Source organism: Meleagris gallopavo, chromosome 1 (genome assembly GCF_000146605.3).
Source record: "Meleagris gallopavo isolate NT-WF06-2002-E0010 breed Aviagen turkey brand Nicholas breeding stock chromosome 1, Turkey_5.1, whole genome shotgun sequence".
Taxonomy (NCBI): Eukaryota; Metazoa; Chordata; class Aves; order Galliformes; family Phasianidae; genus Meleagris; species Meleagris gallopavo.
The window spans coordinates 183,183,889-183,198,014 of NC_015011.2; the positions used below are offsets into that span (position 1 = coordinate 183,183,889).

At 44.7% G+C, this 14,126-nt stretch overlaps 1 protein-coding gene across 1 annotated transcript; it reads left to right on the forward strand.

Annotated features, from left to right (window-relative positions):
• The first annotated feature begins 16 nt into the window (after positions 1-16).
• LOC104909395 (serine/threonine-protein kinase PAK 1) lies at positions 17-9,019 on the forward strand. Its single transcript, XM_010706147.3, has 4 exons — positions 17-121; positions 2,168-2,364; positions 3,629-3,766; positions 5,790-9,019. Exons 1-4 carry the CDS (start codon positions 100-102, stop codon positions 5,874-5,876), a joined length of 444 nt encoding a protein of 147 aa, XP_010704449.1. The 5' UTR covers positions 17-99; the 3' UTR covers positions 5,877-9,019.
• The last annotated feature ends 5,107 nt before the right edge of the window (positions 9,020-14,126 follow it).

Here is a 14,126-nt window from a genome sequence, read left to right on the forward strand (position 1 = left end):
TTTTTTAATTATCTTTTTCAGTGTCTTCAGGCTTTGGAATTCCTCCACTCAAACCAAGTTATTCACAGAGACATAAAGAGTGACAACATCCTACTGGGAATGGATGGCTCTGTTAAATTAAGTATGTGGGGAGCAGTGCTGGTTGTGGCTTTAGTTGTCAGCCTAGGCTTCTTACATGCTACAGGACAGGCCTAGTGGGAAGAGGGGTTTTTGAGTTACTTGATGCTGCAGTGATGATGAGTCAGTAGAAATGCTGCTGTACTTATTTTTGTGGCATCTGTTTTAATGGAGATTGGCAAGTGTAAGTCCTTTTGAACTGATACCAGACATGCAGTGAGGTTTAGAATTAGAATCATAGAATCGTTAGGGTTGGAAAAGAGCTCTAGGATCATCAAGTTCCACTATCAACCCATCCCTACCATGCCCACTAACTGTATCCCTCAGTGCCATCTCATCTTCTTCCTGCATGTGGGTTGGAGATTCATGATCCTTGAGGTCCCTTCCAACCCTGGCCATTCTGTGATTCTCAAGCACCTCCAGGGACAGAAACTCCACCACCTCCCTGTCAACCTGTGCCGGTGTGTTACCTCTCCTTCGAGAGAAGTTTTTCCTAATATCCAACCTGAATCATTTAGCTTTGGACCATCTCCTTTTGTCGCCTGAAATGACAGTATTTTAATGCCACACCAGTCTGTAAAGCTGAGTTTAAAGCTATACAAGCCTTTATTTGTGTGTGATCTCTTCAGACTGGAAAATACTTGTGGGTACTTGGGAGATGGGAGCGAGTGAATGGGTAACTGAAAGCTGTGCAACGAGATAGCATTTAATCTTACAAACCCAACCCAAACTGAATTCTTAGTGTTGTTTCCTCCTTGTGTTATCACTGATAATGAAGGCCTTGAGACTGTTCTGCCCCTCTGGTGTTAAGGTGGCAGCTGTGCTTGTGATTGCCCACGCAAAGACAAGTGTGGGGACCAGTGAATGATTGCTTTCCACCTATGGCTCTAATAAATTACGCTCCTTCCCTCTCCTTCCCAGTTCTTTTAGCTAGCACCCAACAGGCATAAATAAATCTATTTTTGTCAGTAGTGACAGCAGATATGACTCAAAATTCACACAGTGCAGATATGCTGAGTAAGATAGTGTTGTTTTTTTTTTCTTCTTGTACATAATTTCCTTTTAGACTAAAGTTACACATCGGTACAGTCAGATCTCTGGAGTGTCAGCAATGAATAGCTTATCAGGGCCAAAGTGCTCTGTTGTTATGGAATAACATATTTGAGCACAGGATGCAGGTACTTGGCTGCAGTTAGGAAAGCCCCTGTGGATATGATGCAGTAACCTTCTGGACCTGGGCTTCGTATTGGCTCTGTTAGCAGTTTGCTCTGTTTATGAATCATATGTACCTATCCTGGTTGTTACCCTTGATAAAAACTCAGTTGGGGATTGGTTTAATTTTCATGGCTCTGCTTAAAATTGAACTCTTGGTGACATAGGAGATCAGCAGGTGCATTGCATCTTGCTGTGTTAATTCTGCTGGTCACACAAGAACAGAACTGGTTTTCTTTAGGTAAGGCAAATGCAAATAAGACATTGGACCGAGTAATTTTCATGTGAAGGCTCCCATCTTTCTGTCTACTCCAAGAAAAATGTTAAGTATACATTTTGGTACTTTAAGCTTATTCTGAACATAGTATTTACCCTGTAAAGCAAATCTTGTTTGAGGGATGATGTGTCTTCCAGGGAAGAAATATCTCTAGGAATCTGACCAGATAATGCAGTGTGTGGGTGGAGGGGTGTATCAAGATCAGGCTGGGCATTGATTTATGTTTTCACATACCCAGGAGTGATCTTGAAAACATAGATGGTGTTTTACAACTGCAAAATGCTGCACAGTCAAGTTTCACAACATCCGTATACGGCTGTTTGCTGATCACCAGCCTGCATGTAGACAAGGCAGTAGCTCTGTGATCCTCATGGCCTCAGTGAGTCAGATTTAGAAACGAGCTCCTGAACACCATATTAGCCACAAAACCACCCTTTCTTCAGAGCTGCAGAAGCAGTGTATAACAAGCAATGCAGTGCAACAGACCAGCTTGTATTGCTGGATGTTGTTTTTGGAGAAACCTGCTGATTTCTGGCTTTTCCCTCTGTCTTCACTTCCCAGCTGACTTTGGCTTCTGTGCCCAGATCACTCCTGAGCAGAGCAAACGCAGCACCATGGTGGGGACCCCATACTGGATGGCACCTGAAGTGGTGACACGGAAAGCATACGGACCCAAAGTGGACATCTGGTCGCTGGGGATAATGGCCATCGAGATGATTGAAGGAGAACCCCCCTACCTCAACGAGAACCCTCTGAGAGTAAGCAGATATCTTTTCGTCCTCTGTTTTTGCTCTGAGCATTCTGGCTAGCTCAGGCTCTGAAAGAGCCTCCGGTGTGGTTTCATCACATTCAGCTGCATATTTCCTTGGATATTGTAACAAGAAGATTGTGATCATTTGAGTTAAAAGCCATAGTTTCTGGATCCTCTTGCAAACATTCTGATGGAGCCTCAGTTAACCAAAGCAACTCACAATTCCCTGCTCTTTCAAGAGGCTGATGGGACAGAAGGAGCACTGTCTGGCACCAGAGTACCTGGCTTCTTGAATCCTTGTGTCCTGGGAGTGGGGAAGAAAGCTCTCCTTGCACTGAAGGATACATATCAATAAACAGGGCTCTCTTCTTCTGGTGAATTGTTCCACTTTGCATGCTCCAAATAAAACCCCAACCTTAGTAAGTCTTTAGACAGGCTTTAACTTCCCTGGTGTCTTTGTCATTCTTTAATGAAAAGGGAAATCCTGTCAGTTTGTAATAATGTAGCTGTTCTGTGTGTAAGCCAGGTTTCTGCTTTTTTTTTTCTTTCCTAAGCTAAAGAGAATGAAAAGATCTAGAGCAGTTGTGCTTAACGTATGTTTCCATCTCTTGCACTGGAAATGATTTTGGGTATATAGATAGGCATTTCCTTTTAAAATCCACCCAGGAAGTTTCTGGCATGAATTTTGAATGTTGAGTTCCTGAATTCTCAGAGGATTTACATGCACACTTATTCCCAAGCAGTAGCAAAGCTACTTGTTTCTTTAGGATGTCAAATGCTGCTTGAGGATCTACTGAACATCATTTATAAAGTATCAAGTCCATCTTTACAGTACTGACTTTATAGGCCTTACATACTCAGGCAAAGTACCTGCAGAACAAAATCTATTTATGCAGAGTACCTTCCCATGAGGATATAGCTATTGCAGGAGTCTAGCACTGGTAGAGCTGTGCCAGTTAGCTTCCCTATATAAACACAGTGTGGAATGTTGTTTTTGTCCTTCTAATCCCTCGAGAGGGAAGCAGGATCCAAAGCCAGATTATGAGGGTAAAACAATAAAGGATTGGATCCCATTCACATGAAAATAGAGCCAGCAGCTATTCTGTTTGCTGGAACTTAATCATTTATTAGTCACCCTGATAAGGCTTTTTGTTGTTTTATTTTTCCCATTGAGCTGGTGGGTGGGAGGGGAAAAGTGGATGTCTGTGTAATCCGGAGATGGAATCTGACCTTCATAACCTCCAGTTTCTTTGGTGCTTGTTTTGCTTTAGGCCCTGTATCTCATTGCTACCAATGGGACTCCAGAACTGCAGAATCCAGAAAAGCTTTCACCCATATTCAGAGACTTCCTAAACCGCTGTCTTGAAATGGATGTGGAAAAAAGAGGTTCTGCAAAAGAGCTGCTACAGGTAACTGCTGGGGGACAGGGCTGAGTGAGGCATTTCAGTTAGACAAGGCATATAAATCACAGAATCGTAGAATCACTCAGGTTGGAAAAGACCTTAAAGATCATTGAGTCCATCCACAACCTAACCATACTAGCCTAACTCTTACAATCCTCCACTAAATCATGTCCCTGAGCACCACATCCAAATGGTTTTTAAACACATTCAAGGATGGTGACTCAACCACCTCCCTGGGGAGCCTATTCCAGTGCTTAACAACCCTCTCTGTAAATATATAAATATGGAGAAATCTCATCTGGGATCTTGAATACTACTTCATCTCAAGGTATAGGGACAGCTGGGGTAACTTGCCAAAACAAAACCAACCAAGCATCCAAAATCCATACCAGAATGTTAACAGAGTACTCCCTTTTCATGCAGTGCTTGCTGCTAGCAGCAGCTATGCAGCATGTTCTATAACAGACCTCAAATAATCGCAGTGTCCGAGACCTGCCAAGTGCTGAGCCCCTTAATTCCTGTGGCTTCTTCGTGCAGCTCACCCTGACATCTGGATGTGTTGTGATCTGGCCATGCTTGTTTTGATTTGGACAACAGGAGGGCTTCCATCTGTTGAAATCTCTGGTTGTCTGCTTTCTGGTGGAGGGATCCCAAAGCTTTTTGGTATGGGCATGTCTTGCATTAACTGGAACACTTTGGCAAAACCACATTTTGCTAGGTACTGGTCCTTAATGCAGAGGCAGTGGAACAAATCCTGTGAGAAATCCTTGGTTATTTTTTCCACTGAAAACCTGGTATCTTTGCCTGGACTCCTGGTGAAAGTGGAGGACCAAGCTGCCAGGCTTTTCACTAACACAGATGAAAAATGTTCGTGTTTTCCATCTGTCAGATCTGCCACGGGGGTGGAAAATGTGCTTCAGCTCTTTGTAAAATAGATCTGTGATCACCCTCAGACCTCAACTGAGAGACAGTTCCCTTTTCCCTCTTTTGATTTTCAACTAGTTTGTCTCCTGGGTTCAGGTTTGGATGTATTGCAGCCTTCTGAGACTGTAATGAAGCATTAATCACTGGCAGAATGGCAGTGGATGAAAGATCCCATTTCTCCTGGTCTCACCAGTTTCAAAGTATCAGACAGCAGTAACGTTCTGTTCCTCAGAGTGGGAGAACATGTTGACTATAGCTCTTCTGTCTGCCTTTATCTTCTGGCCTCTGATTTCTCCATCTCTGAAGCGTGTTCAAATGCAGTGCTTTGGGTGTTTGATCCCTTCTGATGCTCAGAAGTCCTGTGGGACAGAGCTGCTTTTTGCTTTCAGAGGAGGTTTTGAACTTGCTCTATGTGCCTTCACTCTCATCTGATAGCTGTTTTGTATCAGTGTCTGTCCTCAGCCTGGACTTCCTCTGTGAGGTTGGAAAATTACAAGTTTTCCACTTAAATCTGAGCATGAGTAAAGGGAACAGCAGTCCTGCAAGCAGCATTTTGTGACACCACCTACTCTATGTTGTGTGTTTGATCATCAATATTGTTCTACTTAACAGAGTGTTGTGTATGGGAGCCTGACTGAATGGGCAAATTGCAAATATCTGCTTTGCTCCTAAATTCCAACTGTTTTGGAAATTTCTAATATGTTTAGAAGGTCAAGGTAATATTATCACCACATCTGTGATAGCAGGGAAGAAAGAATTGAGAGATGATTGCTTCAGGAAGCCCTGTGCCCTGTGATGGAACTGCACAGGTTGCCTTTAGCACACTTTCTTTCCATGCAGAATTTCACTATAGATTTTGCTTGGTCCTGAGAGCATACAAACACTGGAGAAATTAGCATGGGTTGGATGCAGAGCTCTTTATCAGTTCAGACAAGCCCTGAACTGAAGTTCATGGTGGTAACAGACACTTTTTTTTCACTTGTTCGGAGATTAGAGTATGTTGTTGATTGTCGTGTGAATGTAGGTGCCAATCTTTTGTATAGCTACTAGATTTCTGGGACGTATTCTGAAAAATTTAACCCTTTTTCTTTTTCCCTTTTGCTAGCACCAGTTCCTGAAAATCGCAAAGCCTCTTTCTAGCCTCACTCCTCTAATTATTGCTGCTAAAGAGGCAGCAAAGAACAACCATTAAAGTGGTGGAGTTAACATAGTCATCATGTCAAACCCTTTTAGATGTCCATTTGAGAGACTGAGTTACCTGCTCCTCTCCTTCCCTCCTGCCCCGCCTTCACAAGGATGTTCTTAAAACTTTGATCTGTGCTGAAGGATAGCAGAGGAATTGTTTGCTGAATGTGGAACATTGCTGATCATACAGAGCGAACTGCCTTTCCATCTGTCTGGATGGGGGCAGGAGGGGAAGGATGTATTTTACGGCCAGGAAGATCTGGGAACATCCAAACCTGACCTACATGTAACAAAGCCAGTTTGTTTTCATATTACTGTGTTTATTTTTGAAAAATTATATGGAACCTTAGACTGTGTTTATCTTAATAAATGAAATCTTTTGCTGGCTGGACTCTTCCTGCTTCTGCCAAGCTGCTCTTACACCACTGAATCTGCTCTGTGCTTTGGATGAGTCGAGGAAGGAACGAAGCAGCAGCAGCAGAAATTTGAACAGCTCTAACAGCTGAGAAGGGAGTGAGGGCAGGAACATGCAGCCCTCCTGCAGCACTGCTGGATGCTTCGAGGGAGCGAGGAGAAAGCCTGTGTGTGCTTCCTGCTGCTGCTGGACAGCTTAATTCACGGGTGATCTTTTGGCCAAATGGTGTGAATCAGGGTCTCTCCCCACACGCTTTTGTTTCAGCTCAACTGGTTAAACAGATTTCAAATATTTGTGATATTCTAGAAAAATCAGAAGATAAATGAATAAAGATTCCTTTTGGGGGTTATTGTATCAGCGCTCTGAGGCTTCAGAGAGACCTGCCTTGTATGATAAAGCAAACAGAGCAATTACTGTTATAAAGATATGATTTGCCTGCAAGATGTTGTTGATGACAACTGTTTCTTAGACCAAGTCCAACAGAAAACAAATTGATCATGGATACTGTTTTCCTGAAAGCATAGGGACATTAATTTTCTTGGAATGAGAGAGTAACCTGGTATCTGTATGCTGCTGCCTCCTTTGGTTGCTAATGATCTGTAAAAAAAAACAACAGGAAACCTGGAACTACTAGAAAGATTGGTTGTAAACACTGGGCTTACGTTCAACTGTATACTGATTTTTAATAAAATGACTGTTGAATTTCTTAACCTGGGGCTGAGGGAGGATTGGAGAATTCACTGTCACTCAACAGTTCTGTCAGATGGGATTATTTTTCATGTTTTTGTCACTGGGTGCTTGAAGGTGACAAGGATGGAAGCTTCTGTAGCCCTATGGCATACAAGTGGTCCTGAAGGGGAGTAACTACACATCAAGGGAAAGGATAAAAGATCTCGCTGTACATATTGCTTGGGTTGTTTAAGGGATGAGTTTAAATCAGTTTTGGAGTAAGTTTCCCTCCCTCACCTAAACACTTGTGTTGCACAAAAACTCATTCCTGCTTCTTGCTGCTCAACCAGTCCTTTCCTTTCTGCTCCAGGATCTCCTCTGAATGTATGTTTTTCCCCACTCACCGTACAATATGTGACAGCCCTTATGCTGGTTTTGCAGATAAAGTTTGCGAAGTCTCTTGTTTTATTGGTGTCTTCCTACCCTTTGTGCCACAGGGTGGTCACTCTTTGATTTGAGGCTGCCATGTCTGAAGTCCATTGCCAAGTCTGCTGTCCTTCGTGTAGATTTTTCATCTTCATGTAAGATTGAGAGGTTTCCCCTCACAAGATCAATTTCCTTGAGCAAAACAGCAAAGCTGGCAGCCCTGGGGGAATCTGCTCTGCTTGCAGCTTAGGTGAGACTGGGAAGGGGGGAGGCCACTACTCTTGAATTGTTGTCTTTGATAAGGAGTTTGTTCTTATCGTCTGTGAAGTATCAGAATGGCATATGTGGGGAGATGGGTATGTATGGACTAGATCTGACTTAACTAAAATCTGATGTGGCTCTGGTCCTACAGACTGAGCAGTTGGCTTATGACAGCACATGACCCATGTATCATAGAATGGCTTAGGTTGGAAGAGACCTCAGAGATGGTCTGGTTCCAGCCCCCAGTGAATGCACTGTTTGTCCCTGATTTCCCTTCACCTTCCTTTCCCACTCCCCCCTTGTTATCCCATGGAGCTGCAAATCATACCACAGGTATGCCCTACCTGCCACACATCCAGGAGCTTATTTTTCTTCAGGAGGACTCCTACATTTCCATGAAGGAGATGAAAAGGACTATTTCCATCTCCTTCTCTATTTCCATGAGCTCCTCTCTTGGATTCTCTGTTGCCTACTGGAAAAGAATGGACATGAACGTCTTTATTCCTGTCCTTACATTGATGGTTTGCTTCTGTCTCTCAACTTCAGCTTTTTGGATTAGTCCTCACTGGTTTCTACCAGCTGCTCAAAAGGAAGGAAGCTGTAAGGAAGTGTCAGTGACACATCAGCCTGTCCCAGGCTTTTTTTTTTCTTACCCACCTGTGATGAGAAAGAAGTCAACTTGCTGTGATGTGCCTGGCCCCAGTTCCAAGTTAACAGAAATATCATATTAATAAAAATAAAAATTGTAGCTACCTGAAGCTCAGGAGAATTTAGATACGTTTTTCATTCTGAGATGCATCTTTTTCTCCACTCCATCACCTGGTTTCAGCACCTGTATCAGCTCTTGTAGCACATTCCTGTCACATAATGAGAGCTCTTAAATAGCTCTTGAATGACTTGGAAAGTCACCTCTGTGGCTTATTTTTTTTTTCTGCAGACATCTTGACTGCTGTGATTTGAGAACAGCTTTTCACTAGAGAGCTGCTTTGGTTTTTCATTTGTTTGAACCTGTGTGAACTGCTTCTACTGAGTCTGAGCCCTTTATAGTCACAGCCCTCAATTATTTATTTGATTATTAATTCTAGATTCTCTTCTATATTAGAACATGCAATATTCAGTTGTTTGACTATCCATTCTGAAAACCTGGTTCCTTTTTAAGGGATCTTAGGCAAGTCTGTCAGGTTAGGTGCAGAAGTTGAATAATGCACTACAGCTTACAAACTATTGAATCTTACGGTTGGAAATGATTCATCTGAGATCATCTGACCCAACTGCTGACTCATCACCACCATGCCCACCAACTGTGGCCCTGAAGCATGTAAAGTCACTTCAGAGCTGAGATTTCCATTACTGTTCTAGTCTTTCAAAATACCACAGGTTGGTATCAATTTGCAGCAAAGTACTTAGCAAAAATGGTCTGAAATGGCCAGTGGTAGGTTGGTACTTGCTTTTAAATTTGCCAGTCTTTGCAGACAACGGAAGGTTCACACCAAAGACCTAGGGAGAAGATATTTGTTTGAGCATCTTTCTTAGCTAAGAGCTGGCAATTCTATTTGTACACTTGATAATAATTTAAATATTACAGAATTACAGGGGCTGGAAGGGACCTCAAGAGATCGAGTCTAACCCCCCTTGCAAGTACTCGACAAAAGGTGGCACAGATAGGCATCCAGCTGGGTCTTGAATATCTCCTTGAATCAAGTCTCCACCACCTCTTTGGGCAACCTGTGCACTGTTACCATAAAGAAAAGTCTAGAAGTTATTATAAAATTGTAAAGTTGTAAAAAAGTTGCTAAGAAATTAAAATTATTAAAGATGAAATCCGATTCTCTGCTCATCTTCCTAGTGTGAAATACCAACTTATCAATGGCTTCTCGTTGTCATCATAGTAGAGAACGTGTGGATGTATTTTGGTGCTGTAAACCCACCGGATCAAGTGCAAAGATCATTGCTGTCCTAGGGCTGATCGCATTGTTTGCTGCCAATGACAGAGCACAGCATCACATGTGGGGTCTCGAGGAGTGGATGAAGTGCCAGTGGGGACAAAGCAATACATATGGGAGCTGGATGGAAACTCGCAGACAGTATGGATGCCTCTGGAAAAGGAGCAGAAGGTGGTGTTGGTCCAAGGAAGAAGCAGAGGTTAAAAGCTCAGTTCCACAATCCCTGGGGAATGAGGAGTGGGAAGGAAGGAGAGGAAAGAGTGGAAGGAGTGGGGGGATCCCACTAGAGCCAATCCAGGAGGTTGGCAAGAGTAACAGATTTCAGCTGGAAAGAAAAAAGGGATGTTTGAATGGAGGAGGTAGCCTTGTTGTGCCAAGGAAATGGAGAAAGGCCAGATTTTTCAGGTGCACGAGAACGCAGAAGCAAATTTAAATCAGGCTCCTGTGTATAGCAAGAAACTCATTCCCATCTTTCAATTCAGCACCATCAGCACTGCTTTGGGTTCGTGTTGACAGCTGCCATGCTTTGGGATCATGTTTGCAGCAAAGGTTTTGTTGCTCCACTGCAGCATTGACCTGTGGGCAGATTTGTGTGTCTGCTGGGAAATAACGAGGGCTGTGGCCGTTCTAAAATCAGGTAGGAAATTTGTTCCTCTTTCTTCATACTGTCGTGACATAACTCTGATGGTGCCCAATTTGTTCGAAGTGCAAGGTCAGCTCAGCCGTTTGGAAAACAAAATTGAAACCTTAAATAAAACCCGAATGAATTACCTGGTCCTACTTCACTTTGTTTCAGCGACGTGTGCAGAAATGAGTGGATGCTTGAAGGAGAAGCTGTGTTTCTCTGGTCTATTTTAATTAGATCTTGATAGAGCGAAGTGTCTTTACACTGAGAGCTGTTGAACTAAATGCGATTTTTGCTGCTTTATCAAAATTCATTTGGAAGTAATTAATGCTCTGGGAAATATCTGGAAGAGGATCTAGACCACAGCTTGAGGAGGAGGAGGAGAGGAGGATGTTGGCTTCCCAGTTGCTTGTTTTCTCCCCAGGTAGAACTTGGAGTCCATGGCTCCTAGTGCAGAAGAGGAAACGGGAGGATTCAGGAGAGATACGTACAACTGCTTTCTCCAGCACTGCTTTTTTTTGTGGGATCAGTAGGATGAGGCTGGTGAAAAGAATTCACCTACATGTTTGTTTGCACAAGTGCCTCGTTGCAGCTTGGATCAACCACAGGTTGGACAGGATGTGTTGCCACCACCAAAACCTTTCTGAAATTGGCCGTCTGCTTGTGGCTGTTGGGCAGATCTGGGTGTCTGGAACCCAACAAACCAAACCTGGTGGGAAGTTATTCTCCTGGGAACATGAGGGTGGCCAGGACTGGAGATCTGCCATGCTCTTCCAAGTCGGTGTGCTGAGCCTGGTGTGTTAGAGAGGGAGCTGGAAGGAAGGGGAATGCCTTGAATGGGGAGCTAGCCAATTAGAATAAGGCAATTGCAGGTTACTTCTTAAATTCCTCCTTTGTATCCAGAACTGATGCTTTGCAAGAGCTCTTTGGATAAAAATGAAGCTTCCTGCCTCTTGAGTAGGAACATAGCAGCCCAAGTGGCTGGGATTCTCTGCTGAGATGTGGTAGCATCCCGTGTTGATGTTCTCATCTCATTAGAGCCTGGTGCTGCAGCCCCCTCCTCCTCTTCTTCCTCCCCCTGTAAAACTACACAAGGTTTGGTACCTGGCAGACTGGTGGTCCTGGTATGTGTCCCCCACAGCAAGTGCACATAAAACTGGTGCCTGGGTTGGTGTTTGGTGACTCTGCATGGCTGTGCTGCCAGATTGGGGATCATGTACACTCCACATGGCAATTCAACGTGCAGCTATAGCAATTTCTTTGGAGGCAGCACCTACCCCAGTCTTCTAAACTTTTACTTTTTCATACCTAAATGCAGTATTTTGGCCTTTTAGTTCCTGTGTGACTTCAGCGTAGACCCACTTATTGCTAAGGCTTAAGGAGAGGCGATGCCTTGTGTTAGAGCAGGATTAGTGTGAAAAGGGAAAGGGTGGAAGCCAGAGGAAAAGCTCTGGGGAGCACACAACTTTAGCTCTGAGCCAGACAGAAAGCTGGCATCTAAATCTTTATGGGTCTTTCTGCAGATCTTTGTTTATTTGGGAGAAAAAAGGGGGAAATGAATACTAGGAGAATTGATGCTGGCAGGTACAACGGTTCATTATCACCCCATGCAGACGGTGTTTTTTCTGCATCCCTGATTTTTAGCACCGAGAGCAGTTCCAGGTTTTGGTCGCCAGGCTCGTATCTGGGGAGGATTTAGAAGTTGAACTCAGCGAGCTTGCAGGCTTCTCAGGCTGCTCCTTTCCCAATCCTGCGGCTGTAATGCCCTCTCCTGGTAGCTGCACTGGGGATGCCTTTTTCTTTACATTTTCCAATTTCCACTGCAAAGCTCGAAGTTCGTGGGCTGCGTGCTGAAGGCAGCTGGCGCATAGCAGCAGGTGTAAAAGGGTTGTACTAGAATCATAGAATCAGAGAACTGTTTCAGTTGGAAGAGACCTTTAAAGGCCATGTAGTCCAGCTCCCCTGCACTGAACAGGGACAACCACGGCTCCATCAGTGCTCAGAGCCCCATCCATCCTGACCTTGGGTGTCCCCAGGGATGGGGAACCACCACCTCTCTGGGCAGCCTGTGCCAGTGCCTCACTACCCTTACTGTAAAACACTTCTTCCTGATATCCAGTCCAAATCTCCCTCTTTTACCTTGAAAGGATTTCCCCTTGTCTCAGAGTTCCCCCATCACCACTCTGTGTCCTTCATTCCCAACTTTTCAACATTTTTATCAGTGACCTGGATACCAGGTGTGAATGCACCTCAAAAGTTTGCTGACTTTTGGTTAGCTCTGAAGTGGTCAGGCGGTTGAGCAAGGTGATTTTTGAAGGTCCCTTCCAATGAAACTGCCCTACCCTACTCATCTCCTGGAGGCTGAAGGCCACCTCCTGAAAGGAGGTTATGGTGAGATGGGGTCAGCCTCTACTCCCAGGTAACAGTGATAGGATGACAGGTAATGGCCTTAAGTTTCACCAGGAGTGGGTCAGGTTGGGTATGAGGAAAAGTTTATTCTCAGAAAGAGTGGCAATGCAGTGGCACAGGCTGCCCAGGGAGGTGGTGGAGTCACCATCCCTGGAGGTGTTCCAGAACTGTGCAGATGTGGCTCTGAGGGACGTGGTATGTGGGCATGGTGGGATGAGTTGGAGTTGGATTTGGTGATCTTAGAGGTCATTTCCAACCTTAATGATCCTATAATGCAGCCTTGGTGTCCCCATGCTTGGAGGAGTGCAAACCTGCCCGGGAAGGAACCATCACATGAACACTGGGTTATTGCTGAGGTGGGCTTTGCTGCCAGGGTGACCTCTCTCCCTCACACCATCCTGTAATCCATTGAGGACGGGATTTTGTGATTCCCCAATGGACCTGGAAATGACTTGGACAGGACCCAAATGACAGGTCTGTAGCAGAGTTTGTTCCCTGGGAGTCCCTTTGCAATACAGGGGCACTGCTCAACATTCTCTCCTAACAACTGTGAAATATCTCTTACTCTACATCTTGTGTCCCAACCCCATTATCTGCACAACTTTGGGGCTATTTACCCTACTTGCCATCAAAGCCATTGTCCTGCAATAGTATCCAGGACTCGAGCGCACTGGGATCATGCCATAAAGGGCACTGGGCAAGTGGTAATCCACTGATTTCTCTCCAGTGAAGAGCTAAAATGCTCAAAGGCTGCTCCTGGGGGCTGGACTGACACAGAAGAGAGGTACCCACACTGTTTCCCACACTGCTTTGCTAAGATGTAGAAACATTTGGCATTTCCTCAAGCTTTTCCTCACTGCTCCTTGCATCTGCTTCTCTGAGCCCTCCTTGGGTTAACTCAGCTTGCACGTCTTTCATCGCCAATCCTCATTTCTGCTGGGAAAGAGCAACATGATCCCATAGTATAAAGGATAGCCATGAAATATGGAAGAAGAAATGAGAGGACAGGCACTCACCCTCTTTATATAATACCACATCAGCTGGTCCACGCTGCACGCAGCACCAGACCAATGGAAGAGAATGAAAAATGGAGCTGCTGCAACTGCTAGAGGCAGAGTTTGCTGCAGTGGGATGGAGGCTTTGGGGCACAGTGTAAAAAACAGTCCCCTGTCCACACCACAGTCTGTAGCTGTGCTCCCTGCAGCTGGGTATTGTGCTGGGCTGCACAATGCAAGGGCTGATGTCCCCTCTTCCTGTGCTGCTCCTATAAGCATCAGTGCCATAAATGCCACAGTTTCTATGGTTCACCTTGCAGGGATCTTGCTCTCTGCATGAGTCTCCTGCTCCGTGTGCAACACTATGGAGCATAGAGCAGCAGACAGGACACACATCCCAAGTCAGAGGTGGCAGGACATGAATCTATGTATTTCTCACCCAAATGCAGCCCTGGACTCTTCATCCTGGCTGGCACCTGGGGGAGTAGGCATCCCTGCTCCGGCACTCCCTGTT

Bases quoted from the DNA above. Each gene is read 5' to 3' on its own strand.
- LOC104909395 (XM_010706147.3), top strand. From the start codon at position 100: ATGGATGGCTCTGTTAAATTAA. The intron at 122-2,167 runs GTATGTGGGGAG...TTCACTTCCCAG, and splicing joins GGATGGCTCTGTTAAATTAA to CTGACTTTGGCTTCTGTGCC. The intron at 2,365-3,628 runs GTAAGCAGATAT...GTTTTGCTTTAG, and splicing joins TCAACGAGAACCCTCTGAGA to GCCCTGTATCTCATTGCTAC.